General features: G+C 37.7%; 2 protein-coding genes across 2 annotated transcripts; both read left to right on the top strand.

Annotated features, from left to right (window-relative positions):
* Positions 1-54: 54 nt before the first annotated feature.
* Positions 55-7,049, top strand: LOC116332432 (beta-1,3-galactosyl-O-glycosyl-glycoprotein beta-1,6-N-acetylglucosaminyltransferase-like). Its single transcript, XM_031755388.2, has 5 exons — positions 55-59; positions 141-362; positions 471-564; positions 6,041-6,445; positions 6,564-7,049. The coding sequence occupies exons 1-5, from the start codon at positions 55-57 to the stop codon at positions 7,047-7,049; spliced, it is 1,212 nt and encodes a 403-aa protein (XP_031611248.2).
* A 3,374-nt stretch (positions 7,050-10,423) lies between these two features.
* Positions 10,424-19,096, top strand: LOC116332433 (beta-1,3-galactosyl-O-glycosyl-glycoprotein beta-1,6-N-acetylglucosaminyltransferase-like). The gene is made up of 5 exons (XM_039620856.1): positions 10,424-10,494; positions 13,081-13,299; positions 13,404-13,497; positions 17,610-18,014; positions 18,131-19,096. Exons 1-5 carry the CDS (start codon positions 10,424-10,426, stop codon positions 18,614-18,616), a joined length of 1,275 nt encoding a protein of 424 aa, XP_039476790.1. The 3' UTR covers positions 18,617-19,096.
* The last annotated feature ends 1,097 nt before the right edge of the window (positions 19,097-20,193 follow it).

Here is a 20,193-nt window from a genome sequence, read left to right as displayed (position 1 = left end):
TTAATATTACTGTATTTGAGATTGAGATTTGAGATTTACCTCTTACTGTAAATAATGCGGTACTTAACACGTGGCTGGCTGCTACGATTTTTGCAGTTCAGCACTGTACTGGGATCACTATTGATTCTTTCCCGATTTAGTCAACTGAAAACAGGCAGACGTCCTGGCTACATCCGCAAGTATCAATGGCTAGAGTACACTGACGATGATGAGCTCCCAGAGAAAGTTTGCAACTGCTCAGCAATCCTGAAGGGAGAGAAGGAAGAATTGCAGAAAGCCAAACTACTGACCATCACCAAAGACTTCCAGAAGAATATTCATATTCCTGATGAGTATTATATCCATGCAGCCCAAGACTGCAGGTTTGTTGTTTTAAATCACAGGTTTCAGTAATTATTTAACTCTTAATCATGATTTAAATACATGACCTTTAAAAGCAACATTGCTCCTTCAAAACCGTGAATTTACAGGAAATTCAAATTAACCAGGAAATACATAACATTCCCATTAAGCAAGGAAGAAGAGGAGTTTCCTTTGGCTTACTCTATGGTTGTACATCACAAGGTATGCATGTTCTATATGTATGTTCTATAACTTTGCAGTGGAATTGATCAAATGTACAGTGCTTAACAAGTTTTAGATCACCTTTTTAATAACAAACAAAAAGAAAAGTCTTTTATATCCCAAGAACCAAGGAAAACAACGTATCTTTTAATTTTTTTTTAAAAGAGAAAAGGTCAGAATGTCCTCTATTGAGCACATCGGGACTTAGTAAGGTAGCTCAAATAAGTCAAGTAGAGCAAAAACAAATGTCCATTAGAAGACATGAATGAAGAGGCTAGGTCTCAGGAGGATATACAACCCAAATTCCAGAAAAGTTGGGACGTTCTTTTCATTTCAACAGAATGAAAACTACGACTTTCAAATCACATGAGCCAATATTTTATTTGCAACAGAACACAAAGAACATAACAAATATTTAAACTTAGAAATTGTAGAATTTTATGCAGAAATGAGCTCATTTCAAATTTGATGCTTGCTACAGATCACAAAATAGTTGGGACAGGGGCATGTTTACCATAGTGTAGTGTCTCTTCTTCTTTTCGAAAGGAGTTTTAGTTTTGGAATTCAGTCCCATTCTTGCCTGATAGGTTCACAGCTGTGGTCATCTTTGACCAATGTTGGGAAGGTTACTTTTAAAATGTATTCCACTACAGATTCCAGAATACATGGCTCAAAATGTAACCTATTCCATTAAGTTACTCAATGTGAGTAACCTATTCTGAATACTTTGGATTACTTAGGATATTATCATGCTTTTTACAACTACATGAATGTACTATTGCTGTGTGATTTATAGGGATGCACCGATACCGATACTGGTATCGGGTATCGGGGCCGATACTGTAAAATGTGTGCGTACTCGTACTCGTAAAAGTTAACCGATACCATGAACCGATACTAATGTAGCCCGTATGGGAATTTGGGAGTGGATACTCATAATTCCCATGGACTTAAACGCCACGGTAACATAAGGTGTTCACAGTTGATGTTATGTGATGTAACTCTACCCTGAATGTAATTTGCCCTGTAATATGTCGCAAGGTAAATACAGGTAATTAGAGCAATCAAACTGTTATGTTAATCATAAAAGTATTATTTTATGGTATGTAACTCTGAAGGGAGTTAAAATATTTTTCAGAGTTCTCATTTTCTGGAGGCCCGTGAAGGTAGCATAAAACGGGACCTGTGTATCTGTTGCAATGGAGGAGGAGAACAGAACGGCATGGAGAGATGAACGAGGTTAGCTGAACCAAAGTGAGAGACTCGGCTAGTTTTACTGAGGTTAACCAGCACAAAAGAGTGTGTGACTAGAAAACTGACCGTGTGAGAGCTTCACAACAGAGTGTGGGTGAAGTGACTTTTTGTTTCAATGGTCGCACCACCGTGCTGTGTTTCCAGCTACGATCGCCGAGGCTAAAGGCTAGCCCGGACTGCTTGGCTTCGCCAAGGAGGCAGCCGCTATGGACTGTCGGAGAGCTGGACAGTGACGGGCTAACGCGCTGTAGCAGAGACAGCATCGGTCCGCAGGGAGTGGATTTAGTGTGGGACTGGTGCACGGCGATCTACCGATCAGCTGAACTGTAAGTCAGACTTTTGTGCTCTTACTGGGGAGAAGAGGATTTTTCTCCATCGTCCGGCGTGAGCAGCAAACAGGCCTGCAACAAGTGTGAATGTGAGTGTGTGGAGCTGATGTGTGAATATTGTGTGTTTAGTGGATTTATAAAACGTGTTTTGGAGTGTATATTAGTGAGTCACTTACCAAAAGGTGATAACATAAGTTGGGTTGTTTAATATAATTTGAAAGGGAATTATTTCATTTATACAGTGTATTTCATTTGGTTAAGGAATTGGAATATCATTTGAGTTTAAAAAAGGGATGTGTTGTACAGTATTTGTCTCTGCCCTTACGTTCAGTAAACGTTTCGTTTGTGTTAAAGAGTTGTCTGGGGTCGTTTCTTTACTACTGGTTAAGTTTAACTTGTGTGTGGTAGAAGTATCGGTTTTTGTACTCGGTATCGGCAAGTACTCAGATCCAAGTATCGGTATCGGATCGGTTTGAAAAAATTGGTATCGTTGCATCCCTAGTGATTTATAACTGCTACTAAAGGCTACTTGCCACCGAGCTAACATTGCTAGCTGGCGTTAGCTGAGGTTAGTTCATAGACCGCAGACTGTTAGACTTGATAGATAGCATTAACAGCCTGATAGCTGCAAATAATCATGTGCAGTTCTGAAAGCAATACCAACTAGATTTTTATATCTTAATATAAAATGAGTAACAGTTGGGTGGACACTAGGTAAGGCTGCACTTTTTGCAGTGATCTTGTATAGAAAGTGTTTCTGTATCAGTAATGTTTTCTTCCTGTCTGCCTTTAGAACTGCACATGATTATTTGCACCTAGCAGGTTGTAATGCAGCCTTCATTAATAGTAAGAAATCACAAAGCAATAGTACATCGAAGATACTAAAGTGGCACATCCCTTTTTTCTTTAAATGTGAAGTGGTGTCAGAATTTTAAAGTAAGAAATGCACTCCTGCTTGTGCACTGCTGGCTGTGTTGTGCTGGCTCCAGGACCATTGTGTGACTGACGCCATCAACATTAACAGGATGCTTACATTCAAGCCTCTTACTGCATGTGTTTTTTGGGTTCCCGGCAATGCGTGGAATTGCCAGAAATAGAGAGGGGATAGCCTAAAATATGAAACAGGAAAAGAGTGCTGTGTAATCCATTTAACATTAACATTTACGCAGACATAACAAGGGAAAAAAGGAAAAAAGGAAAAAAGAAAAGTGAAAAGTGAACAACTAAATAAAAAAAATGGAAGGGGGGGGGGGGGATTCATCCAGGGCTATGTGAAGTTACTAAAATGTAATTTTTCCACTTAGAGGTACACAGTGCATCTTGCGCGTTTATATATACACCTACACCCACGTCTATATACTCACACACACACACTTTCAAGTATCTACATGCATATCTATATATACATACAAAATCCATATCTACACATGCATGCATGCATACTCATGCATGTATACCCTTTCGCGTATTTTTGTGCATGTCTACACAAATGTCCATTCACTTGTCCATTCAGCATCAAAATGAATTAAGATCAGTTGAGCACCAGAAAAGAGAATGGGAAGGGAATGAATAAGATCATTTTCCCACATTATTCACAATCCTTTTGCATACTCGAAAACCATTTCGACCAATATCTTTGAAATTTGTCTTTACAGAGTCTTAGAGAAAAGGTCATCTTTTTTGTTTCACAAATATCTTTTACTATGGCTGACCATTCTGTAGCCGTTGGTGGGTCCTTGTTCAGCCATCTTCTAGTTATTGCTTTTTTACTTAGTGCCAGGAATATTTTAAAAAAGTATTTATCTTTCGTACTTATCTCAACTGGTACATTTCCCAAATATATTGTAGCAAAGCAAACTCAATCTCGAAACCATTACCTTTTTAATCCTCAGTAGTACTTTGGCTCAATAAGATTTAATAGCTGGACAGTCCCAGAATATATGGTAGTGGTCAGCCATAGTCTTGCCACATTGCCTCCAGCAGTTACCAGATTCAGGTTTGCTATTCTGAAATGATTTATACTTAGGTGTAATGAAAAATCTAATACTATTCTTCCAGGAAAATTCCCTCCAAAGAGGGGAGCTAGAGGTACTTCTGTTTGTTTTACAAATATTTAACCAATCTTCATACATGAGTGTGATATCTGCTTCTTTCTCCCATCTGTTCTTTACATACTGGGTTGAGTGCGTCCTGTATGATTGTAAACATGAGTACAGTTTCGAGATCAGCCTTTTATGTACTTTACTTTTATAGGTGTCGACAAACATGTCAATGAGGCCCCCATCCTCAGAATCCTCCCTTGCAACTTTAATATTTTTATTAAAATGGTGTCTCAATTGTAAGTATCTGTAAAAGTCTGTTTTATTTAACCTGTAAGTTTCACTGAGTTGTAGGAAGCTGTCCATTTCTATTTTGGTTGAGATTTTACAGTATGCTGTAATACCCTTCCAAGTCCATTCTCTAAACACCCCATCCAAATGTGCCGGTGTGAAACCTGTATCATATCCTACCCACCTTAGTATTCGCATTTTCCTTTCCAAATTGAATTTTTTACTTTGTTACATCCATATATTTAAAGCTACTTTGGTGCACTCTTGCAATTTAGACATATGTTTTTTTTTTCTGTAGACTTATATCACCCAGTAAAGACTGTAGAGGTATATCTAACTGAGTAAGTTCCAAATCTTCCATTTTGCTTCATATCTGTTATCACATAGTCTAACCAAATACAGAATCTGTGCTGCATTGTAATAGTCCTCCAGGCTGGGTAAGGATAATCCACCTTAGTCCTTTGGTAACTGTAGAGTCTTAAGTCGTACCCTGGGTCTTTTACCTTGCCAAATAAATTGTGAGATCATTCTTTTCCACTCATTGAATTGTTTTGGGGGAATTTTAATTGGCAGGGATTGAAAAAGAAACAACAGACGGGGTAAAACATTCCTTTTCACAATTTCTATTCTACCATACAGACCAACTGTCAAAGGTTCCTATCTTCCTAAGTCCACTTTTATATTTTGTGTGATGGCATTATAATTTAAGTTATACATTTCTGTGAAATTCTTTGGTATGGTGACTCCAAGATATGTCAGTTTGTTAGTATTCCATTTGAAATCATACATTTTACGTATGTTTTCTTTTGGTACATAGTTGTAAGTTAGAGTTTGGGTTTTGTGTATATTTAATTTGTAACTCGAGAATTGGCTAAACTGTTCAAGGCGCATCATCAGTTTGGGAAGACTAGAGTCTGGATTTGACAAGGTCAAAAGTATCTCATCTGCGTATAACCATATTTTGTACTCCACTCGTTTAACAGGAATCCAATAACGGTCTTTGGCCTTGTCCGTTATGACAGAGACATCTCCAGTTTCTCTGAATCTTTTGATGATGTTAGTATTCCACGATTTTTTTTTTTTACATACTCTTTCAGATGGGAGAGCCTCTGTCCATCTTTACTTCTGAGAGACTTTGCCTCTCTAGGACATCCATTTTATAGCTAATCATGTTATAGATCTGATATGAGTCAGCTTAACTACTTGCTAAATGTTCTACCAGCTGAATATTTTTTAACTTGCTTGCATTTTCAGTCATTTGTTGCCCCTGTGCCAACTATTTTGGGACTTCTAGCACACATCAAATTTAAAATGAGCTTTAGTGGATGAAAGTGGATGAAATATAAATTCTCAGTTTAAACATTTGTTATGTTTGTTCTGTTTTGAATAAAATATTGACTCATTTGATTTGAAAGTCTTATTTTTGATTTAGTTCAAATTTAAAGAAAGTCCCAACTTTTCTGGAACTTTCTGAAAAAAACAAAACAAACTACCATTAGTGTTCATTTAAACAGTTCCAGCAAAAACATTTTACAAAGAGAACTAAATTCTTTTTATCTGTAGGTTCACAGCTTTGAGCGACTACTGCGAGCTGTCTACGCACCTCAAAATATTTATTGTGTCCATGTGGACAGAAAATCACCAGCCTCAGTCTTTGCTGCCATCAAGGCCATTACTTCCTGTTTCCCAAATGTGTTCATGGTCAGCAAGGCTGTGAATGTGGTCTATGCTGGCTGGACACGTGTACAGGCTGATCTTAACTGCATGGCTGATCTCTATAACACCAGTACGACATGGAAATACTTCATCAACCTCTGTGGTCAGGATTTCCCTCTAAAAACTAACTTGGAAATTGTGCAAGCTTTGCGTTCACTAAAAGGAGGTAACAGTTTGGAGTCGGAGGAAATGCCTCAAGAAAAGAAGAAACGGGTAACTAATGCTTATGAAGTAGTTGATGGAAAAATCCAGGTACATCTTTTGGGTATTTTTTTAAATAATGTATCATGTAGTTATTATCAATTTACTTTGCTATTGTAAAAAACATTATTTCAGACTTACGATCACATTAACTTTTCAATTGTCCCAGCGAACAGGAAAAACAAAGGATCCAGCTCCCTTCAATCTGCCCATACTATCAGGAAATGCCTACATTGTGGTCAACCGAGGTTACGTTCGCAGTGTTTTGGAAGACAAGCGAATACAGGCCCTCATTGAGTGGGCCAAAGACACCTACAGTCCTGATGAGTTTCTGTGGGCAACAATACAGCGAATACCTGGTGTTCCTGGCTCAACGTGGCCCAACCGTAAATTTGACATGACAGACATCAATGCAATTGCACGGATGGTGAAGTGGCAGGGGCACGAGGGGTCAGAGGGTTCTCTGCAAGCAGTATACCCAGAATGTAAAGGCCACCATGTCAGATCAATATGTGTGTATGGTGCTGGAGACCTGCAGTGGTTGATTGAACAGCATCACCTTTTTGCTAATAAGTTTGATGCAGACAGAGATCCCATTGCTATCTACTGCTTGGAGAAATATCTGAGACACAATGCACTGATAGAGTTAGTTTAGGTGGAGAGTTAATTATCTATTATAAAAGACAATTCTAATAACTGATAGTCAAAACCTGACGAAATGGAATTCTAAAAATATTTTTCCCAGTTGAGTAAAAATCTATAAGAAACAGTCAAAAAATCCTGTGCAATTTTTTGATTGGAGACCTGTGTAATCATATATATATATATATTTTATTTCATCTCACGGTTATGCAAGCTTACAATTATCCTGAACTGGCAATGTGAACTTCAAAACACTGATTATGCAGCAACGCGAACTTGAGCCTTGAGACATTCAACCATGCCTCATCTCATGCAATGACAAATCTTTGGTGTCTAAATTCACACATTCCATACTTTTTATGTAGAATAAAAGCACTCGGGCCATGTAATTACATGAGAAAAAGTGACAGCATCCATGTGCTTGCAGCACCACATTTGTGATTTTAGTGGCATTAGCATAGTTGTTATAGTGCTATTAGTTTTACTTATTTATGTTTTAAAAAACAATCTTAATTCCAAATTAATGTGCCATGTGTTTTTAAAAGAGGCTATATGAATTCTGATTTTTATTACATATCATGGTATCATGGTCCTTCAGCATCTAGCTAGTGCTACAGAAGAGGAGGGAGCATGAAGCGAGTGCCTTTTTTTCCAATGGCAGCTAATTTCAAATGTTTCTATCAGCTCAACAAACATCAGCAAACACACAAACTGTTTGTGTGCAGTTTGTCGTATAGTGTATCTGCTAGCTAAAAGGCTCAGCTGCTGTGTTTCACAGGGAGAGAAAAGAAAGAAAGCTAACCTTACTCTGAGATGGAGATAGACATAGGAAGAAAGACGGGAAAAAGAGAAAGAAGAGAGGTTATAGTTTAAGGTAAGGACTGCTCGGTGACGCTTGATTAACTGTAAATTTAAAGCTTATTTTAATCACATATTAGATTTTCAGAAACCTGCAAAACAAACAGAGCTGTACTAACGTTGTGTTATTCAAATGTTTCATGAAAGTACTGGGTAGTTTTGTGCGGAATAAACAGGTTAGCTTGCATTAATGTGGCTGAATTCCCAGTAAAGCACTATGTTGGACTGCTCTTGACATGATTTTGAATGTAAAAAATGTTGTAATGGTTAAACACTGAATTATTATTATGTTTAGAGCTGATTGGAATATAATCAGGTGTATTAAATACAAGTATGTTTAAGTTTTAACTGGAATAAGGAAATATGAGATAGAAAAATGATTCTAATGATGGGCCTAACTGAGAAATCCAAATTTGATATAATTTCTATGTTAGGAATAGAAAATGTAATGAAGTGATTTTAAAGTTTAAACACTGTTAACATTAACGCCGTGGATAAAAACATCAAGTTCACCAGGGAAGACACAAAGGATAACTGTTTGCCTTTCCTGGACTGCGCTGTGCACATTGATGAGAATGGCAAACTCAATATTGAAGTTTACCGGAAGCCCACACACACGGACCAGTACCTCCTCTTTGACTCCCATCACCCTCTGGAACACAAACTTGGAGTAATTAGGACCCTACACCACCGGGCAGAACATGTTCCCTCTAAGCCTGAAGGGAAAAAGAAGGAACACACACATGTAAAGGAAGCACTGAAAACATGCGGTTATCCGAACTGGGCGTTCATAAAGTCAGCAAAGAGGCACAGAAAAGAAGATCAGACACCAGCGAGGGAGGATAAGAAAGACAGACGCAACAACGTTGTCATCCCCTATGTAGCCGGTGTATCAGAGAAACTCAGGAGAGTTTTCTCCAAGCACGACATCCCAGTGTACTTCAGACCCAGCAACACACTCAGACACAAACTGGTTCACCCGAAAGACAAAACTCCAAAACACAGACTTAACAACGTGGTGTATGCTGTACAGTGCAGCGAGGAATGCCCAGACCTCTACATTGGCGAGACCAAACAGCCACTTCACAAGCGCATGGCACAACATAGAAGAGCCACCTCCACAGGACAAGACTCAGCAGTCCATCTGCATCTTAAGGATAAAGGACACTCTTTCGAGGATACCAATGTTCACATTTTGGACAGAGAGGACAGATGGTTTGAAAGAGGAGTGAAAGAGGCCATCTATGTCCACTGTGAGCGACCATCTTTGAACAGAGGCGGTGGTTTACGACACCAACTGTCTGCCATCTATAATCCAGTTTTGAGTTCCCTCCCCAGACGCCTTAACGCCCACTCACATCCTGGGCCATCTGACCTCAGGAATTCACATGACAAGGTGGGGCCAGGTTTCACAATGAGCTCACCCGAAACCCTGGCTGATTAGGTCCCACACCCGCTTTCACACCTGGGCGCATGTGATTAGAGGATCACCAGGGGGTCCTTTGTCCCTCCTTGGGGGGATACTCCCACTGGGTTTAAATCTGGGACTCTCGGCCATTTGACCTTAGAACTGAAGAAGCTTCTCGGATGAGAGGTGAAACGTCTTCAAGCAACTTAAAGAAGTCCAGACGCTTTTCTTTGCAAACTCCTTTGACATGCATCAAGACATATTACAAAACACATGTTCACACAGAGACTAGATAAGAGAGACAGGACATGCTTATCACACTGCACTACATTTACTGCAATGGTTCTTTGTTTTGTACTGTGGAAATCTCAGCACTTTTTGTCTGAACAGGAAGTTCTGGTTTTGGATTTTTCATTGAATGTTTATTCTGTGAATTTAAAGTTTAAAGGAAGAATATTCTTGCAGGTAAGATTAATTGAGCTGTACATTATAGAGGTTCAATTTCAGAATTACTTTGTGTACATTTTGTAAATTAACTTCTTTCATCATGTGTTGAGATAAACGCAGATTTACAAAAGAACACATGCACATGGTCTATTTACATTTCACATATAATTGCAACATTGTTTAAAAAAAGACTCAAAAGGACTTGAAATTCAAAGTTTCAGACTTGGAACTTGACTTCAGAGTTCCCCGACTTTACTAGACTTAACTCTGATTTGAGGATAAAGACTTGAGACTTAGTTAAGACTTGCAAAACAATGACTTGGTACCACCTCTGCATCTGGCTGTAAAGCTTATCTTTTAAGAATAAAAGCATGTAAATTTTATTAATACTTGTATACTCATTCCTGCTGGCTAGATAAGTTGCAGACTTGGTGCCAAGTCTGCAGGGCAATAATACTGCAATTGCCTGTTCAATATAAAAAAATATTTCTGTTTGCTATAAGACCTCATCAGTATGTATTTATTAATTACACTTTTGCAATGGCCACAGATCAAGTGTGAAAAAGATTTCTGTTTGAAACATCTTTTACTCTGAAAAATGCAGAGAGGAAGTCTTTAGCTGGGAGGTGGCTCCCCTGTGCTAAAGGACTAAAACTGCTAGGGACGTTTGATACATGGCAAAACTTAGTGCCAGTGCAAACTATGATAACAGAAAAAGGATTTGCTGTGGCAAGAAAAATTCCAGGTAGGAATTATTCTCTCTTTTCTTTTTCCTTTTAAGTCAGCAAAGGTTCAAAATGACAGTCGTCATTTCATGATTCGTGCCTATGTGTAGTATAACTAAATTTCATGATTTTTTTTTTTACCTCATAGAATGAAAAAACAGAGACTTTAGTTTTATTTTCAGGCAACATAAATTAATGCTGTCTCATTTTGTATGTTGAATAATACTATTGAATTTAATGTTTTAAATCTGTTGTTCTTCTAAATCCAAGACTTTTATATTTTTTTGAGTAGTGGGTGTCAGCTCCCAAATTTTCAGATAAAATTAAGTACACTTTTGTCAAACTTTTAATATAGAAATGTTGAATATTAGTTCACAGATTTACATTTGAAAATAAACTAAAAGAACAATTTAGATTTAAGTCAACTCAAAATTCATTTCTATAGCACATTTTAAATAACTTTAAAAACCCCAGTGTTGTACAGGATAAAAAAAAAATAGAAGTACACTACAGTCACTAAATCAACAATAACCCTACCCCAAAAATGATCAGGTCTGGTTGAGCCAGGGCACCCTGCTCAACAAGACCCGAAAACAAGTCAGAATAAGTAGATTCTTAACAATTTAAAAAAAGATTGCTAGACTGGGCAGCTCCTGTGTGAAAGGATCCTTCCTAATTAAGGAACCACTGAAAAGTTTCTATTGCCTCTGTTTTTAAGCTTGGATTTAGGAATATTCAAGAACAGTTAACTCGTAAACCTAAGTGCTCTCACATGTGGGGTTTCAGAAGTTCAGTTGAGTATTGTGACACCAAAACATTGAGACTCTTTGAAACAAGTAATAAAAAATTTTATGGGCGCATTCATCACTTTTTTCCTGGTCAAAAGTTGAACTGCTACATGTTGTGCAGCCTGCTGCCGATTACAGATTACTTCAGATTTAGAAGGACAGACAGTTCACCAGTGCCTGAGCAGAAGCATAACTGTTAGTTTGCATAGGTAAATATACCTATAGGTTATCTGCAAAGCAAAGAAAGGAGATATTGTGCCTTTCAGAAATGGACCTTTCAGAAATGAAAGTTTAAGAAGTTTAACAGGCCTATACTAAAACAAAGAAGAGGAAATAAAGAAGAAATGATGACCACTCTTATCTATAAACAATAAAACCATTAAAAAAGTCACTCTTTTGAGGATGTCAATGTTCACATTTTGGGACAGAGAAGACAGATGATTTGAAAGAGAAGTGAAAGAAGCCATCTATGTCAACTGTGAACGATCATCTTTGAACAGAGGTGGTAGATAGGAAATCCATACGGAGCCCCACAAGGGAGATTGGAGAAAAAATAATGAAGATGAAGTTTTGTAAGATCTTGCAAAACTTCATCTTGCAAAACCTCTCCAAGATCTCTTGCGGGGCTCCGTAACTTTGTCTTGTTGCATGTGTATGATGTCCTCTTGTGGGATCTCTCTTGACTGCACGAAACGCTCTAAATCCTCCATGTCTACTCCATGGACCCTTCTGTACGGACATAAACAGAACCGCTATCAAAAACTAGTGGGATCTTTTGCGAGATCTCACAAAAGTTCATTTTCATTTTTTTCTCCAATGTCCCTTGTGGGGCTGACCGTCTTGGGGACACTCCCATAGGGCTTAGAATCTGGGACTCTCCACCATTTGCTAAACCTAAAGAAGTCCAGTCGCTTTTCTTTCCAAGCTCGTATGACTTTGCAATTTGTGTTCTGAAATTGATTACGTTAAGTGAAAATAAAACATGTAATTCTATTTTAATGCTTTACAAATGTTCAAGCAGGCAAAGAAGGCTGTTCACTTACAGCAATTTTAAATAAAATAAATGTTGCATTTTAAAAAATAAGAAAAGAATGAAAAAAGAACAAAAGAACAAACAATGGTGTCTGTTTTTCTTGACAATGATAGAAAACTCAATAAAAGTACTGAAATTTCCAAATATATAAAGTGTTGCTTGACAGTTCTGACAAGTTTGCTGGGTTACATTTGAGATTAAATTTGTCAAGAAAATAGAAAATGAAAACCTTGCAGAAAGTTTGGTTTGATATGTGGCATTAGAGGTACTCTTTCACACCTTTGAGCTCATTTTTTGTTCCCAAACCCAACACAAGTAACTTTTAAAAAGTTAAAACACATTTATTTATTGCTTTAAGTTAAAATGTATTTGATATTGAAGGTATAGTTTGAATAGGCTAACAACCGTTAAATTCTAGCTCTTTACTTTTAATAAGTTTAAAAGTGGCCATAATATAAAATTAAATTTATTAAAATAAAAATAATACATGTGTTTGCTTTTTTCCCTACTATTCTCATATCAACTCTTGGTTCCAGGTTGCCGTAATGGATGGACTGATCTGTATACCTTCATGAAAGGAACTTGTCTACATATCATCAAATATTAACTTTTATCACTTTATGGTGCCAGAGATATCTGCAGAACTTTGTCAGGAACTCTCACTGTATTGTATTTGATATACCCCTCTTACTGTAAATAATGTGGTTTCTAAAGCGAAGTTGGCGGCTACAATTATTGCAGTTCATTGCTGTACTGGGATCACTATGGATGCTTTCCCTTCTTAGTCCACTGAAAACAGGTAGAAGTGCTGCCTACATCAGGTATCAATGGCTAGAGTATACCGATGATGATGAGAGCCCAGAGAAAGTTTGCAACTGCTCAGCAGTCCTGCAGGGAGAGAAGGAAGAATTGCAGAAAGCCAAATTACTGACCATCACCAAAGACTTCCAGAAGAATATTCATATTCCTGATGAGTATTATATCCATGCAGCCCGAGACTGCAGGTTTGTACTTATAAATCACAGGTTTTAGTAATTAACTCTTAGTCATGATTTAAATATATGACCTTTAAAAGCAACATTGCTCCTTCAAAACTTTGAATTTACAGGAAATTCAAAATGAGCAGAAAATACATAACATTTCCTTTAAGCAAGGAAGAAGAGGAGTTTCCTCTGGCTTACTCTATGGTTGTCCATCACAAGGTATGTATTTTCTATAAGTTTGCAGTGGTTAGATTTTTCTCAAGACTATTTACATTGTAGATTGTCCTTGGAGACATCAAAACTATGAATGTACACATGTGAAATTATGTAGTAAACAAAAGAGTGTGGAACAACTCAAAACACTTTATATATTATAGAGTCTTCAAAATAACCCCCCTTTGCTTTGATTATTTCTTTTCACACGCTTGTGTTGAGTCGCAAATCATACGAAATTGTTCAAACACTACTCAGGTTATAGGACAGTTGATTTCTGCGTTCAGATGCCAATTATATTCAAAACACAAAGATCACAGGTGAAGACCCAGTTGTTTTATTGAACGGTCCAGTTCAGCAAAACATCGGAAAAAGCAAAAAGCTCCCCTAGGGTGTTCGCCGTGAGCACATGCAGATCAAAAACCAACACAAAGAGACAACAATGGCCAAAAAGCTACCCAGTGCGCAGCCGACCCATCTTATATAGGGTCAATGACTCCTCTTCCTGCCATTGTGTACGCTTTCATCCTTTGTTCTTTCTTGGTCCGTATTAAGTTTTTACCTAATAAGTATTGTTTCAACTTTACAAATGTCATATTATACCAATTATCAATGTGATATGTTCATCAATATTTGTCCCCAATGAGATAATCAGTTAATCATACTTTCACTTTACTCCTTTCTTTTAATCTTACACTTATGCTACATAACTTTCTGGCACTACTCCATAACTTTCTGAGCGCCAGTTTTAGCATCCATCTTTTTTAATTGGGTCCTTTGTCAGTTTTATGGCCAAAGTGAGTCCAAAAGTCTGCAAAATGGCAGTTAACAGTTAATCATTTTGACAGTTTTGTCGGGTTCACTTAGCAGAAGTAGACTACTATCTATAATAAGAAAGGGTTTTTCTCACATTCTGGCGGCTGAGGCAAGAAAAGCAGAATCCCACATGCATCCTCAGTGGGGTCAGGTTTGTTTACTATATAGACCCTGGCCCCACATACATGAAGAGGAGCAGAGAGAAAGGGTCCCAGGTGCCAAGTTGAATTAACCCTATGTTTGTACTTGTCCCTGTTGGCCACAACACGATCAAAGGTTGCTTATTGATCCTAATTACTACATTTTCAAACAGTATTGATCAACATGTGTTTATACAAAAAGTGACACAAACTTTATTAATATAATGGTAGATAATATTTGACCTAAATATATGGGTCGTGCGATTTGAACATGCAGGTTAAATGCTTAACACATGATTTCACTATATAAAACACTCCAGGTGTAAGTGTGAATAGTATATATATGAGTATATATGATTACATAGTATCTATGTGAGTTTTTTTGATTACATGTCTAATGTATTGTGGCACTTCCAAAATGTGTTTCCACTTTTGTGTTAATCATTTAATTTAATTTATTTATTATTATTTATTTATTTATATTTATTATTATTATTATTTATTGTTTGTATTATTTATTATTCAGAACAGGTACAGTTGTCCACTTTAATTTCAACCAGATAGGAGTGTGGTTTGCTTGAGATACAGTTGAATATTGCTGTAAATTCACTGTGGACTTACAGTGGCTTTTAATTGCAAGAGCGAGTGTGTACTTTGGTTTTGCCTGCACTGAGAGATCTCATGCAGTACATGCAAATTGGTGGAAAGTGTAGCGTGTGAATCCATATATTTTATACCTGTGACTTGGGAAAATGGACAGATGTAAACTCTAAGGACACTGGGACTGAAAGAGTAATGCACACATGGATATTGTTAATACTGTTCATGTTTGTTGGAACTTGAATAAGACATATATCATAATAAAATAATAAAATCCACAACACTTGTTCTCTCGATGAACTTGGTGAGGTAGTCACTTGAAATGGTTTTCCAACTGTCTTGAAGGAGTGCCCAGAGATGCTGAGCACTTGTTGGCCCTTTTACCTGGGGTGCTCCTCATGTGAGCCAGTTTTTTCATAGCGCTCGGTGGATTCAGGGATTCAAGGATTCAAGGAAGCTTTATTGCCATTCGCATCACATGTCTACATGAGGTGGAATGAAATTACTTACACACGGTCCCAGATTGAAAAGAAACAGAATAACGAAGAAATAGAATTAAAAAACGAAATACATAAATAACCAGAAAAACAGAATAACAAGTAATAAAATATTACAAATAAATAGAGTGCAACAACCTGAGTACCAGTATGGAGTATGGATAAAGAAATGTAGGTATAAATACTTTAGCAGCAAAAGGGGCTGATGACCAGCATTGATAAAGTGACGGTGTCAGTAAGTGTCAGTAGTGATTAAGTGCTACAATAACAGTTCTTATCCATTATGCATTGAGAAGTCTCACAGCTTCTGGAATGAAGCTGTTTCTCAGTCTGGTAGTTTTGCATTTAATGCTCCTCAGCCTCCTGCCTGAGGGGAGCGGGACAAAGAGTGAGTGTGGTGGATGAGTGGGGTCCTTCATGATACAGGTGGCCCTCTTCCTGCAGCTGGAGGTGTATATGTCTGTGACGGTTGGGAGGCTACCTCCGACATCCAGTAGCAGATGTGTCTGCTACTGGAACTTGGGGTGGCATTTATCTGGGCTCTAGTCTAAGGTGTTGTTAACTTGCAATTTTTGAGGCTGGTGGATCGGATGAATTTATCCTCAGCAGCAGAGGTGACTCTTGGTCTTCCTTTCCTGGGGTGCTCCTCATGTGAGCCAGTTTTTTCACAGCGCTCGGGGGTTTTGGAGACTGCACTTGGGGGCACATTCAAGGTTTTAGCAGTTTTCCGAACTTACTGACCTTCAGTTCTTAAAGTAATGGGGGACTGTCCTTTCTCTTTACTTAGCCGATTGGTTCTTGCCATAATATGACTTCTAACAGTTATCATATAGGGCTGTCAGCCGTGCACCAACCTGACTTCCAAACCCCCATTAAGACTGCAAGAAATTCTACAAATGAACCCTGACAAGGCACACCTGTGAAGTGAAAACCATTTCAGGTGACTACATCATAAAGCTCACTGAGAGAAGGCCAAGGGCTTGCAGCGCTGTCAACAAAGCAAAGAACGCTGTCCTGTTCAATTTCTTCGAAGGAAGTACAGTAGAAATATCTGTTGTTTAAAAAGATTTAATTGACTTTGGCAGTTGGAATTACAAGTTTACAGCGCTGAACCTCTCTGTGAGAGCAGCCATCTGTCTTCATAGAGAGATGACCCTGAATCGAGCCGTACAGTTTTATACCCCAGCAATAACACATTATTATCATCACTATGTTTTTCTGAAACCGACGTGGCAGTCCCGTTGTCTCCCTTCAAGTTTCCTTCCACCGCCCACGTCCTACCTCGGGTCTGCTCCTTTTCCCTGATAGATACAAATACACCTCTCTGCCTAGCTTTGATTATTTAATGTTACTCTGATACTGATTCTATTTATCTAGTTCGGGACATTCTGTTTGGACTCCCTTTGGCCCATAAAATATCCTTCTGACAGTTATCTGGTGTGATATAACCATGTGCAAAAAGACCCTCTGTGCTCTGTGCCAGTTCTCAATATTTACCCTCAATTACATGGAGCGACAACACGTTTATGAGCACATGCGATGTGTATATAAAAATAATAAAAACGGCTTTATGTAATCATTTTAAATCCTAACAGTGGCTACTATCAGGAATCTGAAATATAAGACATATTTAGAGTTATCAATTTTTTCTTTGCCCCATAATTCGATAAATCTTATTTCATATATTTGATGTCTTCAGCATTTATCTACAATGTAAAAAGTAGTAAAAATAAAGAAAAAACATTAAATGAGAAGGTGTGTGCAAACTTTAGACTGGTACTGGCACAACACAATCAGATTAAAGAGTTTGCTACAAGCACACTTTTCATTTTGTAAAACAGTAAAAAAAATTTAAAGACTGCTATGGTGCCAAATAAGTGATCTCTGTGTTTTATTATAATAATAATAATAATTATAATAATAGTAATAATTTCATATTTAACTGATATGCCACATTGCTCCTCTAGTTTTGACTATTTGTTAAATTAACGTGTTCGTTTAAACAGTTCTAGCAAAAACATTTTACAAAGAGAACTCAATTCTTTACATTCTTTTTCTTTTTTAGGTTCACAGCTTTGAGCGACTACTGCGAGCTATCTATGCACCTCAAAATATTTATTGTGTCCATGTGGACAAAAAATCACCGGCCTCAGTCTTTGCTGCCATCAAGGCCATTACTTCCTGTTTCCCAAATGTGTTCATGGTCAGCAAGGCTGTGAATGTGGTCTACGCTGGATGGACACGTGTACAGCCTGATCTTAACTGCATGGCTGATCTCTATAACACCAGTACGACATGGAAATACTTCATCAACCTCTGTGGTCAGGATTTCCCTCTAAAAACTAACTTGGAAATTGTGCAAGCTTTGCGTTCACTAAAAGGAGGTAACAGTTTGGAGTCGGAGGAAATGCCTCGAGGAAAGAAGAAAAGGGTGATGAATGCTTACCAAGTAGTTGATGGACAAATCCAGGTACTTCTTTTGGATATTTTTTTAATAATGTATCATGTAGCTATTATCAATTTACTTTGCTATCATTAAAAAAAAACTTCAGTTCAGACATCATATTAACTTTTCAATTGTCCCAGCGAACAGGAAAAACAAAGGATCCAGCTCCCTTCAATCTGCCCATACTATCAGGAAATGCCTACATTGTGGTCAACCGAGGTTACGTTCGCAGTGTTTTGGAAGACAAGCGAATACAGGCCCTCATTGAGTGGGCCAAAGACACCTACAGTCCTGATGAGTTTCTGTGGGCAACAATACAGCGAATACCTGGTGTTCCTGGCTCAACATGGCCCAACCGTAAATTTGACATGACAGACATGAACGCAATTGCACGGATGGTGAAGTGGCATTGGCACGAGGGGTCAGAGGATTCTCTGCAAGCAGTATACCCAGAATGTAAAGGCCACCATGTCAGATCAATATGTGTGTATGGTGCTGGAGACCTGCAGTGGTTGATTGAACAGCATCACCTTTTTGCCAATAAGTTTGATGCAGACAGAGATCCCATTGCTATCTACTGCTTGGAGAAATATCTGAGACACAAGGCACTGACTGAGTTAGATTAGGTGGAGAGTTAATCATCTATTATAAAAGACAATTCTAATAGATACTAAAACTATAAACTCATTCTTGGATAGGATTGGATCATAATAGTCATGTGGACATAGTTGTGTTATATAAGTTGAGAATGTAGGTAAATGTTCAGATGAGCCACTGTTTGAATGGCTCATCTAATGCAAAGACAAATCTTTGGTGTTTAAATTAATGTTGCACCTTAAGAATGAACAACTGGCATTATATTCCATACTAATAAAAAAAAGTGTAAGTGCTTTTAGTTTACTTATGTTTAAAAAAAAAATCATCCTAACTCTAAATTGCATTTGCCATGTGTAGCCCTAATGTTTGCATGTCTGACAAAACTTTGTAAAGGCTTTTAAAAAAAAATATAAATATAATATAATAATTGGAGATGGCATGATATCACTTTTTTATGTCCGATACCGATACTGATATCATAAATTTGGATATCTGCCGATACCGATATGAATCCGATATAGTGTATTTTTTAATCAATAAAACTTTTTAAAAATATCTTGCCGCATTTTGTATGCAGTTCATACTCAAGTTTAAAAAAACAACAACACTAAAGCTATTCTGTTATTCCTGTATGCAAAAAATACACTGCACCCAAAATATGTCATAGTTCAGCTATACTGACCAATCTAATTTACTTAAACCTACTCCATCCTTCCTATTCTGGTATTTTAAAGAGTACTTAGTGGAAATATTAAGCAACCTAACTAATAGGGTTGTCAACTACCAGCAGAAAAAAATAGGGAACACCCCCCACCCTCTGCCTCATGATGCTTAATCGATGTAATCAACTTTAATTTAATGCACGTGTAAAAAAATGCACAGAAATCAATTATTTTTCAATAATTAAATAGATTCAACATCTTTCTTCAACTGAATTGCAGACTGCACAGATCTTATCTTCCCAAAGGAAAAAGTACTATAGCTTACTCAGGCATATTAGACTTAACAGTTACTATATACAGTAATGGACTTCTATACATTTTACATCAGATTAAAACTTTGGGTGTAAGATTCAGATAATTATTTATTAAAAGCTAGACATTTTAAATGAGAATAAGAAAGAAAAGTATGTCTTTGTATCCCTCCTTTCCCTGTTAATGCCCTACCTGCCCCCCTGGCTAAACTTTGCTAGATCCGCCCCTGCACAGTTACCAGCCGTCAGCTACGTAGAAAAAGATCCTGGTGTAGAAAGTAATATTAAATAAATTCTAACAACAGATTATCAAGTTTAAACGTGCTGCTGTTGTTCAGCCGCTGGTTTCCTCTTTCTGGTGCAAAATGGGCGATAAACAAACAAGAGGGTCGCGACAAAAAAGCCGATCATTAAGCAGTTTCATGATTGAAGTAGCAACAGGAGAGGGAGGGAGAGAGAAGAGACAGTCGCTCCATATATCGGTTGTTAAGCTTAACGTGGGAATGCTTCACAAACATTCAGAGATGAACTTATAGACTTGCTTTACTTCTCTCTGGGATAACTTTCTTGGAGATAAAAATGCCGGTTTGGTAGCGAGGCTCCAAATGCTCAACCAGACCGCCGAGAGGTCTC

Source organism: Oreochromis aureus, linkage group 12 (assembly GCF_013358895.1).
Source record: "Oreochromis aureus strain Israel breed Guangdong linkage group 12, ZZ_aureus, whole genome shotgun sequence".
Taxonomy (NCBI): Eukaryota; Metazoa; Chordata; class Actinopteri; order Cichliformes; family Cichlidae; genus Oreochromis; species Oreochromis aureus.
Note: the sequence above shows the minus strand (reverse complement) of the source record. Positions and strands in the feature narration are given on the sequence as shown.